Source organism: Phoca vitulina, unplaced genomic scaffold (assembly GCF_004348235.1).
Source record: "Phoca vitulina isolate PV1807 unplaced genomic scaffold, GSC_HSeal_1.0 scaffold71, whole genome shotgun sequence".
NCBI classification, from domain to species: domain Eukaryota; kingdom Metazoa; phylum Chordata; class Mammalia; order Carnivora; family Phocidae; genus Phoca; species Phoca vitulina.
The window spans coordinates 7673037-7690863 of NW_022589774.1; the positions used below are offsets into that span (position 1 = coordinate 7673037).

The 17827-nt window shown below is 35.1% G+C and overlaps 1 protein-coding gene across 1 annotated transcript in view; it reads left to right on the top strand.

The window, feature by feature from the left end:
• The window catches only part of XPR1 (xenotropic and polytropic retrovirus receptor 1), a 240745-nt gene that overhangs the window by 167318 nt on the left and 55600 nt on the right, over positions 1–17827 (top strand). The window contains exons 8-11 of the mRNA XM_032393198.1: positions 8752–8942; positions 9152–9331; positions 15075–15246; positions 16364–16558. Coding sequence (XP_032249089.1) covers positions 8752–8942; positions 9152–9331; positions 15075–15246; positions 16364–16558 — 738 coding nt within the window. The remainder of the gene's footprint in view (positions 1–8751; positions 8943–9151; positions 9332–15074; positions 15247–16363; positions 16559–17827) is intronic.

Here is a 17827-nt window from a genome sequence, read left to right on the forward strand (position 1 = left end):
TCATGATCTCAGGGTCTTGGGATTGAGCCCCACATCCCATGTCAGGCTCAGTGCTCAGCAGGGAGTCTGCTAGAAATTCTTTCTCCATCTCCCTCTCCCGCTGCCCCCCCCCCCAGTCACATGCGCACACTCTCTGTCTCTCAAATAAATAAATCTTAAAAAAAAAAAGTATAAACCATGTTTATAGTTGTAAAGTACTACATCAGTATAAATTATATGGTGTATGTGATGGGAGTTGTTCTAAGAAAAACCTCAGTCATTTTTGTGTGAATTTTTTTCTTTTATTTTCAAGATGAGTCTGTTTGTAATTATCATTATCATCATCAAATAATAAGAAAAAATAAACTTCATTCTTTTTATGTGAGTGCATTGAAAAGAAGTTTTTAAATTCAGGGACAAATTGGGGTTTTGTTTTCTTTTGTAAATACAGACTTTTGTGAGACAGTCTAATTTTTTTTTAATGTATGTGGTTTATGCATTTAGTGTGGTGCATTATGTTCTCTCACCTCAGAACTCTTCTTTGTTTGATCTTTGTGGGGGGGGGGGCGAGGGAGGGTTAATGTAAAGCCAGCTGTCTATCCTTATTTATCTCCCAGCGGGTATTAAAAGATAACTGTGTTGAAAGATGAGAGAGAAACACAGCAGTAGTAATGCATGTACAAGCACGATTCTTTTTTCATTCACATCAAAAAATAATGTGCGTTATTGCTGTAGTTTCTCAAGGGGATATGACCTGATACTTAATAATTTGTCTGAAATTCACATATTTCAGATATTTAGTTTGATGAAGATGAAAAGTTACCTGATTAGATTTTTAAAAATTTGTTCTCTTATAGATTTCTAGTAACCTTTACTTAATTTGATACAATAACAATATACCATATTTCATTTTTTGGTTTGATAAAGATATGAGTTTGGCTATTTAAAGTACATATAAGGGTGTGAAATAGCAGGCACTCATACCCTAATAGGAAGAGTAGTAATTGTTTCAATCTCTTTGGAGGATAATTTGGCAGTATATGTAAATTTTTAAATGCACTCACTGTGGTTAAGCAATTTTATTTCTAGAAATTTATCTTACAAACATACTTGTATATGGGTGCAAGGACATGTATGAGATGAGTGTATTCACTGCCATTTTGTTTATAGTAACAAAATCCTAGAAACCACTCAGATGTCCATCAATTGGGAATTGTCTAAAAAACTAGATAATGTTACCTCTGTACAATGAAATGCCGTGGAGATATTAAAGTGAATGAGTGAAAAATGGGTATAGCACTTTGGAGAACTGTTTGGCAGTATCTACCAAAACTGAATGTATACTATACTGGGTTGTTTTTACCCCTCAGTTAGTATGTATTGTGCTGCTGTGAACATGCATACTCATGGATTTCTTTGGGTACCTGGTTTCAGTTCTTTTGGATATATACCTAGGAGTGGAGTCATTCAGTTATGTGGTAATTCTATGTTTAAGCTTCTGAGGCACCACCAAATTGTTTTCCATAGAGGCTGCACCATTTTTCATTTTCACCAGGAATTTATGAGGGTTCCATTTTCTTTACACCCTTACCAACTTCATGGTTTTCCTTTTTATTTATTTATTTTTTTTAGTTATAGCCATTCTGGGGCATTTGAAGTGGTATCTTGTTCATGTTTTGATTTGCATTTCCCTAATGACTAATGGTATTGAGCATTTTTTCATATGTGCTTATTAGCTATTTGTATATTTTCTTTGGAAAAATGCCTGTCCAAGTCCTTTGCTCATTTTTTAATTGACTTGCCTTCTTATTGTTAAGTTATAAGACTTCTTTATATATTCTGGGTACTAGACCCTTACCAAGATACATGATTTGTAAATATTTTCTCCCATTGTATAAATTGTTTTTTGTTTTCTTCATTGTATCCTTTGATGCACAAAAGTTTTTAATTTTGATAAAGTCTGATTTATCTCTTTTTTTCTTTCTTTGAACTAATTTTTGTACATGATGAGAGATAGGGGTTCAACTTCATTCCTTTGCATGTGGATATGTAGATGTCCCAGCGCCATTTGTGGAAGAAAATATTCTTTTCCATTGAATGGTCTTGGCACTCTTGTTGAAAACCAATTGGCCATAGATATATAGATTTCTTTTTTAAAGATTTTATTTATTTGATAGAGAGAGACACAGCAAGAGAGGGAACATAAGCAGGGGGAGTGGGAGAGGGAGAAGCAGGCTTTTCGCGGAGCAGGGAGCCCCATGCGCTGCTCAGTCCCAGGACCCTGGGATCATGACCTGATCCGAAGGCAGACGCTTAATGACTGAGCCACCCAGGTGCCCCAGATATATAATCGATTTATTGCTGAACTCCCAATTCCATTCCATTTGTCTGTATGTCTGTTTTTATGCCAGTACCACCCTGTTTTATAGTAAATTTTGAAACCACAAAAAGTGAGTCCTCTAACTTTGTTCTTTTTCAACGATGCTTTTGGCTATCTCGGGCCTTTAGCAATTCCATATCAATTTGAGAATTGACTTTTCCATTTCTGCAAAAAAAGGCCATTGGAATTTTGATAGGGATTATAATAAATCTGTAGAACACTTTGAGCATTATCATCTTAACAATATCAAGTCTTGTAAATCCATGAACATGGGATCTCTTTCAGCCGTGTTTTGTAATTTTTAATGTACACATCTAATACTTTCTTAAATAAATTAGTTCCTAGGTGTTTTATTCTTTTGGGTGCTATTATAATTGGAATTGTTTTCTTAATTTCATTTCGGAGTATTCATTGCTGGTATATACAAAGACAACTAAATTTCATGTGTTGATTTTGTACTCTGCAACTTGGCTGAATTTATTAGCTCCAGTGTTTTTATTGTACATTCTTTGGGACCTAGGCTTATTATTTTTGTTAACTGACTGTTATATTTATGGATTTTGCTTAGGAATCAGGATGTAAAACCATATATAGCTTTTTATTCATAATCTGCTAATTAATCTTGCTATCATGCTTGATCCTTTATGGTCTCTTCTTCATTTAACAGTGGAATACCCTTTAAAATTATTAATTGGTCATGTCACTTATATGTAAAACCTTTCATTGGCTTCATACATTGTCATAAAACTGTAAGTCTTGACAAAATACTATAAAGTCCGGGCGCCTGGGTGGCTCAGTTGGTTAAGCGACTGCCTTCGGCTCAGGTCATGATCCTGGAGTCCCTGGATCGAGTCCCGCATCGGGCTCCCTGCTCGGCGGGGAGTCTGCTTCTCCCTCTGACCCTCCCCCCTCTCATGTGCTCTCTCTCTCATTCTCTCTCTCTCAAATAAATAAATAAAATCTTTAAAAAGAAAAAAATACTATAAAGTCCTACCTGATCTTCCCTTGGCTAACTTTTTACCGCTTTGCCTCTCATTTATTTCAATTATACTGTCTTTTGCCTTCTTACTGTCCCTGGAACACTAGGCTCAACGTATCTCAGGGCCTTCTGTACTTCTCTGTTTGGAGCCCTATTTTTCCATATATTCACATGATTCATTCTCTGTTTCCTTTAGATCTCTGCAAATGTCGGGGCACCTAAGTGGTGCAGTTGGTAAGCATCCAATTCTTGGTTTCGGCTCAGATCCTGATCTCAGGGTCATGGGATCAAGCCCTGTGTTGGGCTCCACTCTCAGCACAGAGTCTGCTTAAGACTGTTTCTCCCTCTGTCTCTCCCCCTGCCCTTCTAAAATAAATAATTAAATCTTAAAAAAGAAAAAAAAAGATCTCTGCAAATGCCATGTCCTTTTTTATTTTTTAAGATTTTATTTATTTATTTGACAGAGAGAGAAGACAGCAAAAGAGGGAACACAAGCAGGGGGAGTGGGAGAGGGAGAAGCAGGCTCTCCGCAGAGCAGGGAGCCCAATGCGGGGCTCGAGCCCAGGACCCTGGGATCATGACCTGAGCTGAAGGCAGACGCTTAATGACTGAGCCACCCAGGCACCCCTGCAAATGTCATCTCCTAAGAGATCTTCTTAACCACCCTACCTAATATAGCACCTTATAACATCATTCTTCAGTTCCTTTCCCTATTTTTTTTTCTTTAAAACCCTATCACTATCTGACATTATACAGAATAGAAGTTTCCAGAAGACAGACATTTTTTCTTTTGTTTATTACTGACTTTCCAGCTCTTTGAATGCTGTTAGGTACAATAGGCATCTAATAAATATTTGTGAAATTAAAGAAAAAAATGAGGCTTCCTCAAGCAAAAGGAAAAAGAAACTGATATATACTGAATACTCATTGTTTTAGGCATGTAGTATATGTTGATCACATTTAATCTTCGTTTTAAGAATAATTTTATCTTTATATTTTTACAATTTCAATTCAATTAATTAACATATAGTGTATTTTTACTTTCAGAGGTAGAGTTCAGTGATTGATCAGTCTTATATAACACCCAGTGCTCATTACATCATGCGCCTTCCTTAATGCCCATCACCCAGTTACCCCATCCCCTGACCCTCCCTCCCCTCCAGCAACCCCCAGTTTGTTTCCTATAATAGTTTCTTATGCTTTGTCTCCCTCTCTGATTCCGTCTTATTTTGTTTTCCCTCCCTTGCCTGATGATCCTGTTTTGTTTTTTAAATTCCACATTTGAGTAAGATCATATGATAATTATCTTTCTCTGATTGACTTACTTCAGTTAGCATAATACCCTCTAGTTCCATCCACATCGTTGCAAATAGCAAGATTTCATTGTTTTTGATGCTTGAGTAGTATTCCATATTGTGTGTGTGTGTGTGTATGTTGTACATGTACAATACATCTTCTTTATCTGTCGAAGGACATCTGGGCTCTTTCCATAGTTTGGCTATGGTGGACATTGCTGCTATAGACATTGGGGTGCAGGTGCCCTTTCGGATCACTACATTTGTATCTTTGGGGTAGATACCTAGTAGTGCAGTTGCTGGGTCATAGCTCTATTTTCAACTTTTTGAGGAACCTCCATACTGTTTTCTAGAGTGGCTGCAGCAGCTTGCATTCTCTCTTCTTTCATTCATGACTTTACTTATTTGGGTCCTTTCCCATTTTTCTTTTTGATAGTCTGGCCTTGGGTTTATCGATCTTATTAATTCTTTCAGAGAACCAGCTCCTAGTTTTGTTGATCTGTTCTAATGTTCTTTTGGTTTCTGTTTCATTGATTTCTGCTCTAATCCTTATTAATTCTCTTCTTCTGCTGGATTTAGGCTTTATTTGCTTTTCTTTCTCCAGCTCCTTTAGGTATAAGGTTAGGTTGTGTATTTGAGACCTTTCTTGTTTCTTGGGAAAGGCTTGTATTGCGTATACTTCCCTCTTAGGACCACCTTTGCTGCATCCCAAAGGTTTTGAGAAGTTGTGATTTCATTTTCGTTTGTTTCCATGAATTTTCTAGAATTCTTCTTTAATTTCCTGGTTGACCCATTCATTCTTTATAGTAGGATGCTTTTTAGCCTCCACGTATTTGAGTTCTTTCCAAATTTCCTCTTGTGACTGAGTTGAAGTTTCAAAACATTGTGGTCTGAAAATATGCTAGGAATAATCCCAGTCTTTTGGTACCAGTTGAGACCTGATTTGTGGCCAGTATGTGATCTATTCTGGAGAATGTTCCGTGTTCACTTGAGAAGAATGTGTATTCTGTTGCTTTAGGATGGAATGCTCTGAATATATCTGTGAAGTCCATCTGGTCCAGTGTGTCATTCAAAGCCTTTATTTCCTTGTTGATCTTTGGGTTAGATGATTTGTCCGTTGCAGTGAATTGGGTGTTGAAGTCCCCTACTATAATTGTATTATTATCAATGTGTTTCTTTAATTTTGTTATTAATTGGCTTATAGATTGGCTGCTCCCATGTTAGGGGCATAAATATTGATAATTGTTAGATCTTCTTGTTGGATAGACCCTTTAATTATGATATAGTGTCCTTCCTCATCTCTTATGACAGTCTTTGGCTTAAAATCTAATTTGTCTGATATAAGGATTGCTACCCCAGCATTCTTTTGATGTCCATTAGCGTGATACATGGTTTTCCACCCCCTCACTTTCAATCTTCAGGTGTCTTTGGGTCTAAAATGAGTCTCTTGCAGACAGCATATCGATGAGTCTTACTTTTTTATCCAATCTGATACCGCGTGTCTTTTGATTGGGGCATTTAGCCCATTTACATTCAGGGTAACTATTGAAAGATATGAATTTAGTGCCATTGTCCTACTTGTAAAGTGACTGTTACTTTATATTGTCTCTGTTCCTTTCTGGTCTGTCTTACTTTTGGGCTCTCTCTTCACTTAAAGGATCCCCTTTAGTATTTCTTGCAGGGCTGGTTTAGTGATCAAAAAATCTTTTAGTTTCTGTTTGTCCTTTTTATCACTTCTGTTTTGAATGACATCCTAGCTGGGTAAAGTATTCTTGGCTGCATATTTTTCTCATTTAACACCTGAATATATCATGCCAGTCCTCTCTGGCCTGCCAGGTCTCTGTGGATAAGTCTTCTGCCAGTCTAATGTTTCTACCTTTGTAGGTTAAGGACCTCTTGTCCTGAGCTGCTTTCAGGATTTTCTCTTTGTCTCTGAGATTTGCAAGTTTCACTATTATATGGTGAGGTGTTGACCTATTTTTATTGATTTTGAGAGGGGTTCTCTGTGTCTTCTGGATTTTGATGTCTTTTTCCTTCCCCAAATTGGGGAAGTTTTCCACTATATTTTGCTCCAATCTACCTTCTGCCTCTCTCTCTCTCTTTCCTCTTCTTCTGGGATCCCAGTTGTTCTAATATTTTTTTCATGTTATGGTATCACTTATGTCTCCAATTCTCCCCTCGTGACCCAGTAGTTGTTGATCTCTCTTTTTTCAGCTTCTCTATTCTCCATCATTTTGTCTTTTATATGACTAATTCTGTCTTCTGCCTCATTTAACCTAGCAGTTAGAGCCTCCTTTTGATTGCATCTCATTAGTAGCCTTTTTTATTTAGACTTGATTAGATTTTAGTTCTTTTATTTCTCCAGAGAAGGATACTCTAGTGTCTTCTATGCTTTTTGAAGCCCAGCTAGTATCTTTATAATCATTATTCTGATCTGTATTTCTGACTTCTTACTTAAACCTATAGTGGTTAGGTCCCTGGCAGTCAGCACTGCCTCTTGTTCTCTTTTTTCAGGTGAGTTTTTCCTTCTTGTCATTCTTGCAGAAAGTGGTTGGTTTTCTATTTGTAGATTTGCAGCAGTTCTTTTCTTAGATCTCTGGTTGAGTTCGCAGTGTTCAGAATTATTTGATAGCTATCTCGTTGAGTTTCTGGGACCAAACAAAGCTAAGGTCTCCTACTCCGGAATCTTGGAGTCTTCAGTCATATTTAATCTTCTTAACAAACTTAGGAGAATTGATATTATCACCATTGACCAGAAGGAAATGGACATGTGGAAAAATAAAATAATTTTCCCTAGAGTAGCTAGAATTTGAAATCTGGTCTATAGTATTTTACTCCAAAGCAAAGGCTTTTTCTACCCTATTATTTTTAAATTATCAGATGTGCTATGTACTATAGAGAATATAAAGTTAACTAATAAATAGTTATTTAAATTATGTATAGGATAGTATATAGTTAAATTTCAAATGAGTCTAATAAATAATTTTATAGTTATTTAGAAAACTGAGAAATCTTTAGCCAAATTGAAATATTTGGCACATAGTAGGCTCAAAATGAAACACTGATTCAATAAATTTATGAATAGGTAAGGATTGGCTTTTAAATATTAAGGAGAGTTTGAATTGGTGGAAAGAAAGTGCAAGACCATTTTAGGTATAGGGGACAACATAAGCAAATGTGAGAAGCAAACTTGTGAAAAGACTAATAAAATTCATCAGGAGATAAGATTTAATGTTTAGGAGCACTGTAAGTTAAGTTTGGGAAAAGTGAATTGGAGATCAGATTGTGATGAAGAATTTGAATTACAAGGCTAAGGTGTTTGAATGTTACAGTTATTAGAGAACCAGAGAGTAATAGTGGTACTGATCATTTGTATGGGCATATGGACAATAGAATGTAATGGGTAAGACTGTGGGCTTTGGAGCAAAACTGTCTGAGTTAAAATCCTGGTACTGCCCTCTACCAGCTTTGTAATCCTGAGCAAATTACTCAGCCTCTCTGTGCTCTAATTTCCCCACTAATCAAAGGGAAATAATAGTTTTTAACTCATAGAACCATTGTGAGGATTAAATGAGTTATTATATGTAAAAATAGAGAACAATCCTTAGCAAATAGTAAGCATTCTGTAAATATTAACTGTTATCATTTATATGACATTACAGTGTTCATTTGCTTTTATTTTCAATTGTCTTCATGTGTACTATGTCTTTTAATTTTCACAGCAACTCTGTGAGGTAGATACTACTATAACCAGTTTAATAACAGAGAGAGCGGAGCTAAGGAAGTTATATCATTCTAGAAATCCTTAGCTGACAAAACTGATCTTTTGGTTTTAAACAATTTCACTGTGATTCTCTGTCATCTAAGAAACTAATGGAACAATGGAATAACTTACCAAAGTCAAGTTTTGGGAAAATTATTCTGGTGAAATTTTGCAGAGTGAAATGAAGAAGGGAAAGAACCTGGATGCAAGTTTGTTATGCTCTTGAGATGACCTAGGCTTAGGTTTTATTTATAAAAACTTTTTATGTCAAGGAGTGTGTCATTGAGAATTAAGAAAAAAGACAATTATAGGAGACATTATGAATTTTCTAACTAAGCAATTGATATTTTTTCAGCTGTATTTAAACTTGAAACAGATAGAAGTATATGGCCCTTGATAAGAATATATCGGGGTGGCTTTCTTCTGATTGAATTCCTTTTTCTACTGGGCATCAACACATATGGTTGGAGACAGGCTGGAGTGAATCATGTGCTCATCTTTGAACTTAATCCGAGAAGCAATTTGTCTCATCAGCATCTTTTTGAGGTAATCAAAGCAAGACATAAAGTCCCATGAATTTAATTCACATTAGCTATATAGCTGGTTTCGTGGATACTGAAATCCATCTTCTACTTGAAGAAGGTTATTGACATTATATCTAAACATGTATCCTCCCTTTATTTTATTAAAGATATTTCTGAGTAATGGAAAAATAAAAATAACAGTTTTCTCTTTGTCTTTCCATCCTTTATCAGATTGCTGGATTCCTTGGGATATTGTGGTGCCTGAGCCTTCTGGCATGCTTCTTTGCTCCAGTTAGTGTCATCCCTACATATGTGTATCCACTTGTCCTTTATGGATTTATGGTTTTCTTTCTTATCAATCCCACCAAAACTTTCTATTATAAGTCACGGTTTTGGCTGCTTAAACTGCTGGTAAGTCCAGAAATTTGTCTACCATTTTTAGAGTGGTATATTGGTCGTTAGTTTCCTCCAGGAGGAAACCCAGTGTGCTGTATTGCACAACTCCAGAAGGCGTGGTTCACTTTGTAGTCTGTGTGAGTGGTGCTCTAGAGCCAGGGCTGTAGAATATAGTGTAATTGGTATACCTTTTATTGTACAGTGAAGTGGCCCTGGGAAAAACACTCATGCATTGTTTTTCCTCTTAAAAAAGAGTATAAAGTGCCCAGATACTGAAATGAATTGGCAAATTAATAATAATTAATTCATGATCAATTTAAGTACTTTTAAATACAAATTATTTAACCAGCTGTGATAACACGTAGAACTCTTTGAATTTCTTTTTTTTTCAGAAGTGGTGAAACTGTTATTTTCCTCTAAATTGATAGTAGTAGTGAAACATTTTTATTTTACAAAAGATTAGTTCTCTAAAAGCATTTAAGAATATCTTAACAGGTTGACAACTTTATTTTGAGAAACTTTGATTCTTGTTGATAATAAATTCCATTTCTTCTTCCGCTTTACCTAGTTCTTTAATGATCTCAAAATCCTACAGTCTCAGCAATAGGATATAGAATTTCTTGAAAAATAGCTACTGTATTTTTTGTGATAGTTTAAAGATAGCTTGGGGAAGGGACTTCTGCTTACTCCTGAGTTAAACCAGCTCTATTTTCAAAATTAATTGGGAATACTCTCCCGTAATTATTTCTTAGGTTGTGAATGACAACTAACAGTAAAGTGAAAATTAATGATTAAATTGACTGGAGTCTACACATACTTTTAGAATTCTTGTAATTATTGTCTTACTTTTTTTTTTCTACCTTAGAAAGTATACTACTGCCTTGACAATTGTAATTTTGACTTCTCTTTCCTTTGATATGACCCTAAGGTTAGCGGAATTTTTTTTTGTTCTTAGCAATACATTCCCTATATCTAGCATTACTTAAATTTTTTAAATCTGAAGATATAAATTATGGCTTTCCTATTAAAAAACATAGTAAGCACACAAGTAAAAAGCCACTTATGTTCTAGAACAGGTTAAGTATGTATACCAATCAGGAAAAGAAAATGGCCCAGATCTCCTTGATTTTTTTTTCCCCCAAAGTTGGTTATTATTTATTTGTATTTATTTCTTTCAGTAGGATCTTTATCACAAATTGAGGAATATCCCTCTTTTCCTCCAATTTCATTAAGTATTAATAAATAAAAGAGCAAATCACTCCCATTAAGTATAGCACCCGTAGGCCTAACTTTGGGTCTACGTGTGGAACTTAGATCTACAGGAGTATTTTGAAAAGTTTGCAATCACCTTTCATACATTTTGTTATCATTTAGAAAACATGCTTTTTAAAGGATTTTTTTATGACGAAAATTTGAACCAGTTTTTTTTGAAATTTATACCAAAAATAAATCATATCCAGTGAGTACAACAATATTAGATTACCTTTTTATTTTGAGAGTATTTGTCATTTTATTGCTAGATTTTATGGAATTGTAAAACTTATTTGCATAAAAATGTATTCTTATGGTTATAAGGAAATAACTTTAAGATTATAAATATCTGTTATCTCTCAACTATTGTGAAATCTCTATATTATTTTGAAATGAGGTTCAGAAGACTCAGAAAACTCAGATGTTAATATGGTTTGCATCATTGCAATAACAGAATAATATCATTGTGTACATTGTGTGTAAAGTGAGCATTTCCCCAGTGCATCCTTCTCTGCTTAAATAGTAAGCTATGATTCATGCATGACCAGGTAGTCTTATTAGCAGAATGATTCCCCATTGAGTAGACATTTATCAATATATCTGCTGTGTGCTAATAAATAGGACTTATTGATGGAATAGGTTGGCAATGATGATATAATAAGGAATAAAAGAATAGTAAAATGCACCATCAGAAGCAATGAAATGCACAAGGAAGCTCTGTGGTTTGTTATATTTGTAATAATAATTGTATACAGGAAAAATGTTATTTATAGAGCATCTTAATATTAATGGACCTATTCACTTATTTTAATTCAAATCTTACTGAGAAAACTTAACCTGAGACTTATTTCTAGTGAATTAACAAAAATATTTCCACCGTAGTTATGTTTCTCTTTTTTAAAAGCCTCATCATAAAGTAAAAGTACATTTCCTTCTTTTTCTTTCCTTTAATTTTTAGTGGAAAAGAATATATGTCACAGCTATGGTGGTAGGCACTGGATGCCATTTATATCCATATTCAAATTTGAATCTATGGAATTTATATGCTATACATCTCCCCCAAAAAGCTAAAAAAAATTTTTATTAGAAATTTATGTTGATACTTACATGTCAAATTAGTACAGTTTATTTGTATTAATTAGGTCATAAATCTCTGCATATCTGTATTTGCCCTAATTAGAAATCCAATTGGGAAACATAAGCAATGGCTCAGATTTTCTAAACAAAAATACGAATTTATTCTTCTAAAAGGCTACTTAAAGTATTTTTTAAAAGATCTATTGATTTATTTTAGAGAGAGAGAGAAAGAGAGTTGGAGGGGAAGGGGCAGAGGGAGAGAGTCCTAAGCAGAAACTATGCTGAGCACAGAGCGCCCAACATGGGGCTCCATCCCAGGACCCCAAGATCATGACCTGACTTGAAACCAAGAGTTGGACACTTAACCATCTGAGCCACCCAGGTGCCTCAAAGCTACTTAAAGTTTTTAAATTAAAGTCCTTTCCTGTATAATTTGGAAATTGATTTTTCAAATAATTTCTTTTGTTTTATAGTAAAATGTTTATGCATGTCTCTACTGTGAGAATAGAGATGTATTTTCATATAATAATGCACTGTTCTGGACATTTTTATGTGCTAATTTATTTCACCCTTTAAATAACCCTGAGGTTGGAGCTGCTATCAATCCACATTTTATAAATGAGGAAACCTAATTTCAGAGGAGTTTAATGCATAGCCAGTAAGTAATGGAGATGGAACATCAGCCCAGGCAGTCTGGTTTCATAATCCTTACTCTTAACCACTGCAGTTTAACAGTGAGACCTGGTAGTGACCTTACCTAAGGTGTTTAACTTTGATCTAGTGGTTCAAATTAATTGATTATTCACAAGCCTCTAAAAGTAAAAATTAACACAGACCTGAACCCCTGAAACAAATAATACATTATATGTTAATAAATAAAAAATTTAAAAAAATAAATAAAAATAAAAGTAGAAATTAAACTTCATCTCACCTGTTTATCTGCATTAACTTAGAAAATGTTGTTAGCATATATCCTTTGTAATAACTTATTAGTGGCCTTTTTGTGTATGTGGGTAAAATACCAGATATTTTGAATTGTCTCTAACTTTCTTAACACTGTCACTCAGTGAATCATTATCATTTTAATCAAAATCACAATGTAGAAGTTGGAAGACCTTAGCCAGAATAAGAAAGGAAGAAGGAGAATTCTCACTCAAAAAGGGGAATTCAGATAAATTTAAGAAGAATTTGACTATGTGTAAATGTCAGGGAGTTCAGTATGATCTGTTAATTTCCTACCCCCCTCACCCCTTAACCTGTCTCTAATTGAGCAACTTGCTCTCCTTCTTTGTATTTCTAGGATATTTTGTGTATTTATCTGTAATAGCACTTATTACACAGTGCTATCATTATATCTTTAGGTATATATTTGCCCAACCACACTGTGGGACTTTGAGAGTAGAAACTATGTTTTATTTATCTCTCTACTTCCACAATGACTGACATATAGTAATACTTAATTAATCTTTGTTAAATGCTGAATGACTATAATTATATTGATTCCTTCCTTAGTTGTATTATACCAACATTTACTATTTCCTCCTTTTTTCATCTTTTCTCTTCTGTAAATTTTCCCTTCCAGTTTCTATTTTCATGCCACTCCCTTCCTTTTGTAGACTCATTTCCCTATCTCTTTTCTTTCTTAGTGAATTCTCCTCCTCTTATGCTCTTATGGAGGTTTTCTGTATTAGCTGGCTTTTGAGGCTGGATTTGGCAGATTATGAATGTGATGGTAGTCTGTCTCATGTCAGTGAGAAATTTGCCCTAGGCTATCGTTTTCACAGAAGACCTTGACTAGAGATTGAGTTAGATTTCCTGATCCTTTTGATGTTATATCTTAAGTTATCCTCTTGTTCTGTTTCTTTGAATCTTTAAAGTCCACCCTGCACCTCAGTTTCTTAAAATACTATATAAACTGGTAACCTCTTCATGCATAAATGACTAACATCCCAACCATTAAGCCCCCAGCCCTCCCCCCGCCCCTCCCCCCAAAACTTTATGGTTGCAGACGATATACCTTATCTCTCTGGCTTATTGCACAACTTATTGAAAGAGCAAGAGAATGATTTAAGGAATAAGAGAATAGTAAAATGCACCATCAGAAGCAGTGAAATGCACAAAGAAGCTATGGACTCAAAATATATCAGCTCCAGAAAATATTGCAATGCCCTGCAGATATCTGGTCTAATTTCCAAAACCCCAACCCAGTACCTTTCATAGATAGTTGATGTCCAGGATGGATTCATAATATAGCCATTTATCTCCATCAAATAATAAAGAGAAATGTTTACAGAACAAATAGAAAGAACCAGCCAAGTCTGAGGGAAAAGAGCCATTAGTCTCCCATGCTGAATATGTCTACTAAATGAATATAGCTAGATGGCAAGAGAGCTGTTCATTTAGACTTATTTTCTCAAAACTGCTGCTTTGTGAGAATTCCTTGTTTTAGGAGTTCATTTTTACCTGTTTAAGATAGAAAGGATCTGACAGGGTGAGGATAAAAGCTGCCTTCATTCCATCTTCACTTTCCTCAGGGCCTCTCAAGGCATTCTGCACAATTGGAGCCTGTTCCTGATGATTACATTAGTATCTAAGTCTTCCTCTCCCTGCAGTGCCAGATTTCCCTTTGCAGTGCTAAACAGTCTTCCACAGAATAGGTCAGGATGAGTTTGTTCTAGGTCATCTGTAAAAGGGGGATATGAATAGTATCACGTTCATATAATTGTTACAGTTAATGGATTATGAAAAATACATCATGAGAAAAATATATAGCATGGATTAGTACTCAGTACATTTAATGTGAATTCATTTAACATTGTTTTTATAACAGTGGGGATATGGATTGATGATTTTTGTGGCATAATTTCAAGATAAATACCATTATTACCATGGCATTAGTGAAATGAAAGTGACTTTGGTTAGAGGATAGGCAGGCATGCTTCAGGTGATGTACCATTCTTCCCTTCCTCTTCCTATAGGCGAAGAAGAGCTTTGTATTCAGTTAGCTAAGCTCTCATCCCTGCTAAGATGGGAGGATATTCCAGAAATTATCATAGCACATGGGTCCCTAGCAGAATTTACCCTAGAGCCTAACACTAGACATCCTCTCTGTGCTTCTGTCTTCTGCCACCCTCTGCTTTCAGCTTCAACTCTTCCCACCCTCTCTGCTTTCTATTTTCTAACTATAGCTATGCCTGCCTTCTCTACCCCACTTTAGTTTCCTTTCTTGGTTATCTCTTCAACTCATTCCCTTCACTACTAATGCTCAACCTAGCCACTGTTGACAGGTCCCTCCTGGTGTTTGTGATTGGCTCATTGGTTTCCATTTTATCAACTAAAGTAATCGTACTGCCTGGTCAGACACGAGTTAGAGAATTTTAATATGAATTTTCTTGTCTCTGTGTTTTTTGATTTTTTTTCTTTCTCCCAGTTTCGAGTATTTACAGCCCCCTTCCATAAGGTAGGCTTTGCTGATTTCTGGCTGGCCGATCAGCTGAACAGCCTGTCAGTGATATTGATGGACCTGGAATATATGATCTGCTTCTACAGTTTTGAGCTCAAATGGGATGAAAGTGGGGGCCTGTTGCCAAATAATTCAGAAGGTAGGGTATGAATGTGCGTCCATACCTCTAAACTGCCAATGTAAACCAAGAAATATTGGGAATGAGAAACTTAAGATCATGGTGAAAACTCATCCAATAATATTACAAACTTAATTAAATGTACTTGGCACTCTTTTAGCAGTCTCTTTATCTGATATAATTTGGCTCTTAAATTATATGTTATGATTTTAGCCATCCATTTGCCAAGAGATTTGCAACTTATGCTTAAGAGAATTCTAAAACTAAAAAAAAGAAAAAAATTTTAGTACATTGGTAGTTATATCACAAATGCTTTAGTGCCAACAGTTTCCATCACAGTATCGCTTTATAATGAGCAAAAATACTGATTATTTAGAGTTAGATCACATGATTTGAGAAAGTCATTTTAGATTGTTTTTAAATTCTTATTGGGGATCTTGTTTTTTCTTCTGGCTCTTAGTGTATGCCAGGAGTTCAAGTTATTAAGGAATTTTGCCTTAATGACAAAGACCAAATTTAGGCAGATTATGTAACAACTGACTAATAAAGTTAATCAAGCCAGTGGCAACACATTTTCATTGATTGCCAGCAGACCACAACTCTATTGTAGCTTGATCGCACTATAATGCATTCTCAGAATTTGAAGAAAAATTAATTTACCAACTCCATTCTTCTCATTTAAAAATATAAACTCTGCTCTTCATTAAAAAAGGGTGGAGTAGAGCATGTATAACCCATTGCCGTATATTAAGGCAGTTTGGAGTTCATGAAGTTGACTAGAGTCATCAGTGATATTTGTATGTTTCCCATATGTATTAAATTACGGAACTTTTTTTTCCTTTGATTAGTGTACTCATCTTCTAATTTTCCTATAGTTCTATCACATTCCAAAGAAAGTGATTCAGAACAGGTAGTCTGAAATACGAGAGGGCAGATTTTCCCTGTAGGTTCACCCTGTGTATTTACCTTCTTTCCTTGGCTTATCTATCACTAAAAAGTTTGAGAATATAATTGTTACAAAGAAGAAAGTGATTCTGAAACATACGCTTCTTGCTTTTATGGACTTTTGATATAACGAAATGATGTGAACAGGCTATTTTTTTAAATTACAATTTTTTCTTCTTTGAAATCTTCACAGAACCAGAAATTTGCCACAAATATTCATATGGTGTACGGGCCATTGTTCAGTGCATTCCTGCTTGGCTTCGCTTCATCCAGTGCCTGCGCCGATACCGAGACACAAAAAGGGCCTTTCCTCATTTAGTTAATGCTGGGAAATACTCCACAACTTTCTTCACGGTGACGTTTGCAGCCCTTTACAGCACTCACAAAGGTATTCTGTGATTGACTGTGAAGACATTTTTAAAACCCAAAGATTTTTCACTACTTAAATCTGTTTCTTACTCTGGTTACTTTTCCAGTTGTCATGCTCTTTTTTTCCATTGGAGTTCCAGTCCCCTTAGTTATACTAGTTTGTTCTTGAACACAATTTTAGTCTCATTCCAGTATTTACTAACAAGTACCACTAAAAAGAGTCAAGGTCATCCAGAATTAGAAGGATTTGTGATAATGTGTAAAATCCTGAATTATGTTTAATATGCTCTATCTTAGACACCTTGGGCTTTCATTTGTTTTTTTAGACTTCTTGTTCATTAATGAGGTTGGGAAATGCTAGGTGAAAAAGATTCCCTCTGGCAATCACGTATATTTTTAATTGCTTTCCTTCACCAAGTAGTAAGGATTGTTTCCAGCCCATTTAACTGCAAATTGAGTTCTCTGATCTCTCTAGTTTCTTATCTCCATAGCAACCAGTTATTACTTGAGACTGCTCTTCTATTGGGAGGAGAAAAAAGCTTTTAGGTTCTGAGCCACATGCAGTCAGTCCTTTTGAATTTTTAACCTTTTTCCAAGAACTGTCAATCAAAAATCTTGCTTTCTTTTACTTTAAAATGCATTCTATCTTTGTCTATTTAAATCAATATCAGCCCACAACTTAGAGGCTGCACCCTCATCTGTGAGTGGTAAAGAAATGTTACTTATTGAAATTATTATAATTATTTTTTAATCGTTAAGTAAATTTTTTTCAGTGACTTTCTTTAATTGAAACACTGTATTTTAGGAGCCTTAGCTAGTAGCTCCTAGCTACTTACCTAAAGTATGTCTGATGGTCTTGAAAGACTGGGACAGTGGATTTTTGTGAGGCTTGCAATTTGGTCCAGTAGAACACTTTGTAACATACTTCCACTTTTTACAGTAGATTCTGCAGTTACAATAATATTGATAATGCAGCCAATAATTTCATCACTATGTAGGCACTCTTATTAAATGATATAATTTAACTAAGTGCTTCAGTGAAAGAAACACATCCTGAAAGCTCCCATAACTTTAACTTTTGCTAAGGAATGCTATTCTTTAGTCTGCGCATGCATCATGATTCACAAGGTTGTTACTAGAGAATTTATAAGTCAGGCAACTGATTTGATAATGGTCCCTTATGCCTTAACAACCCTTTAGTTTTCTCCCATGGGGGGTAACATGTTTTTTTGGTTGAATATTTAGGATATAACTTATCTTTAACTATACTGATACCATTCAGGATGAA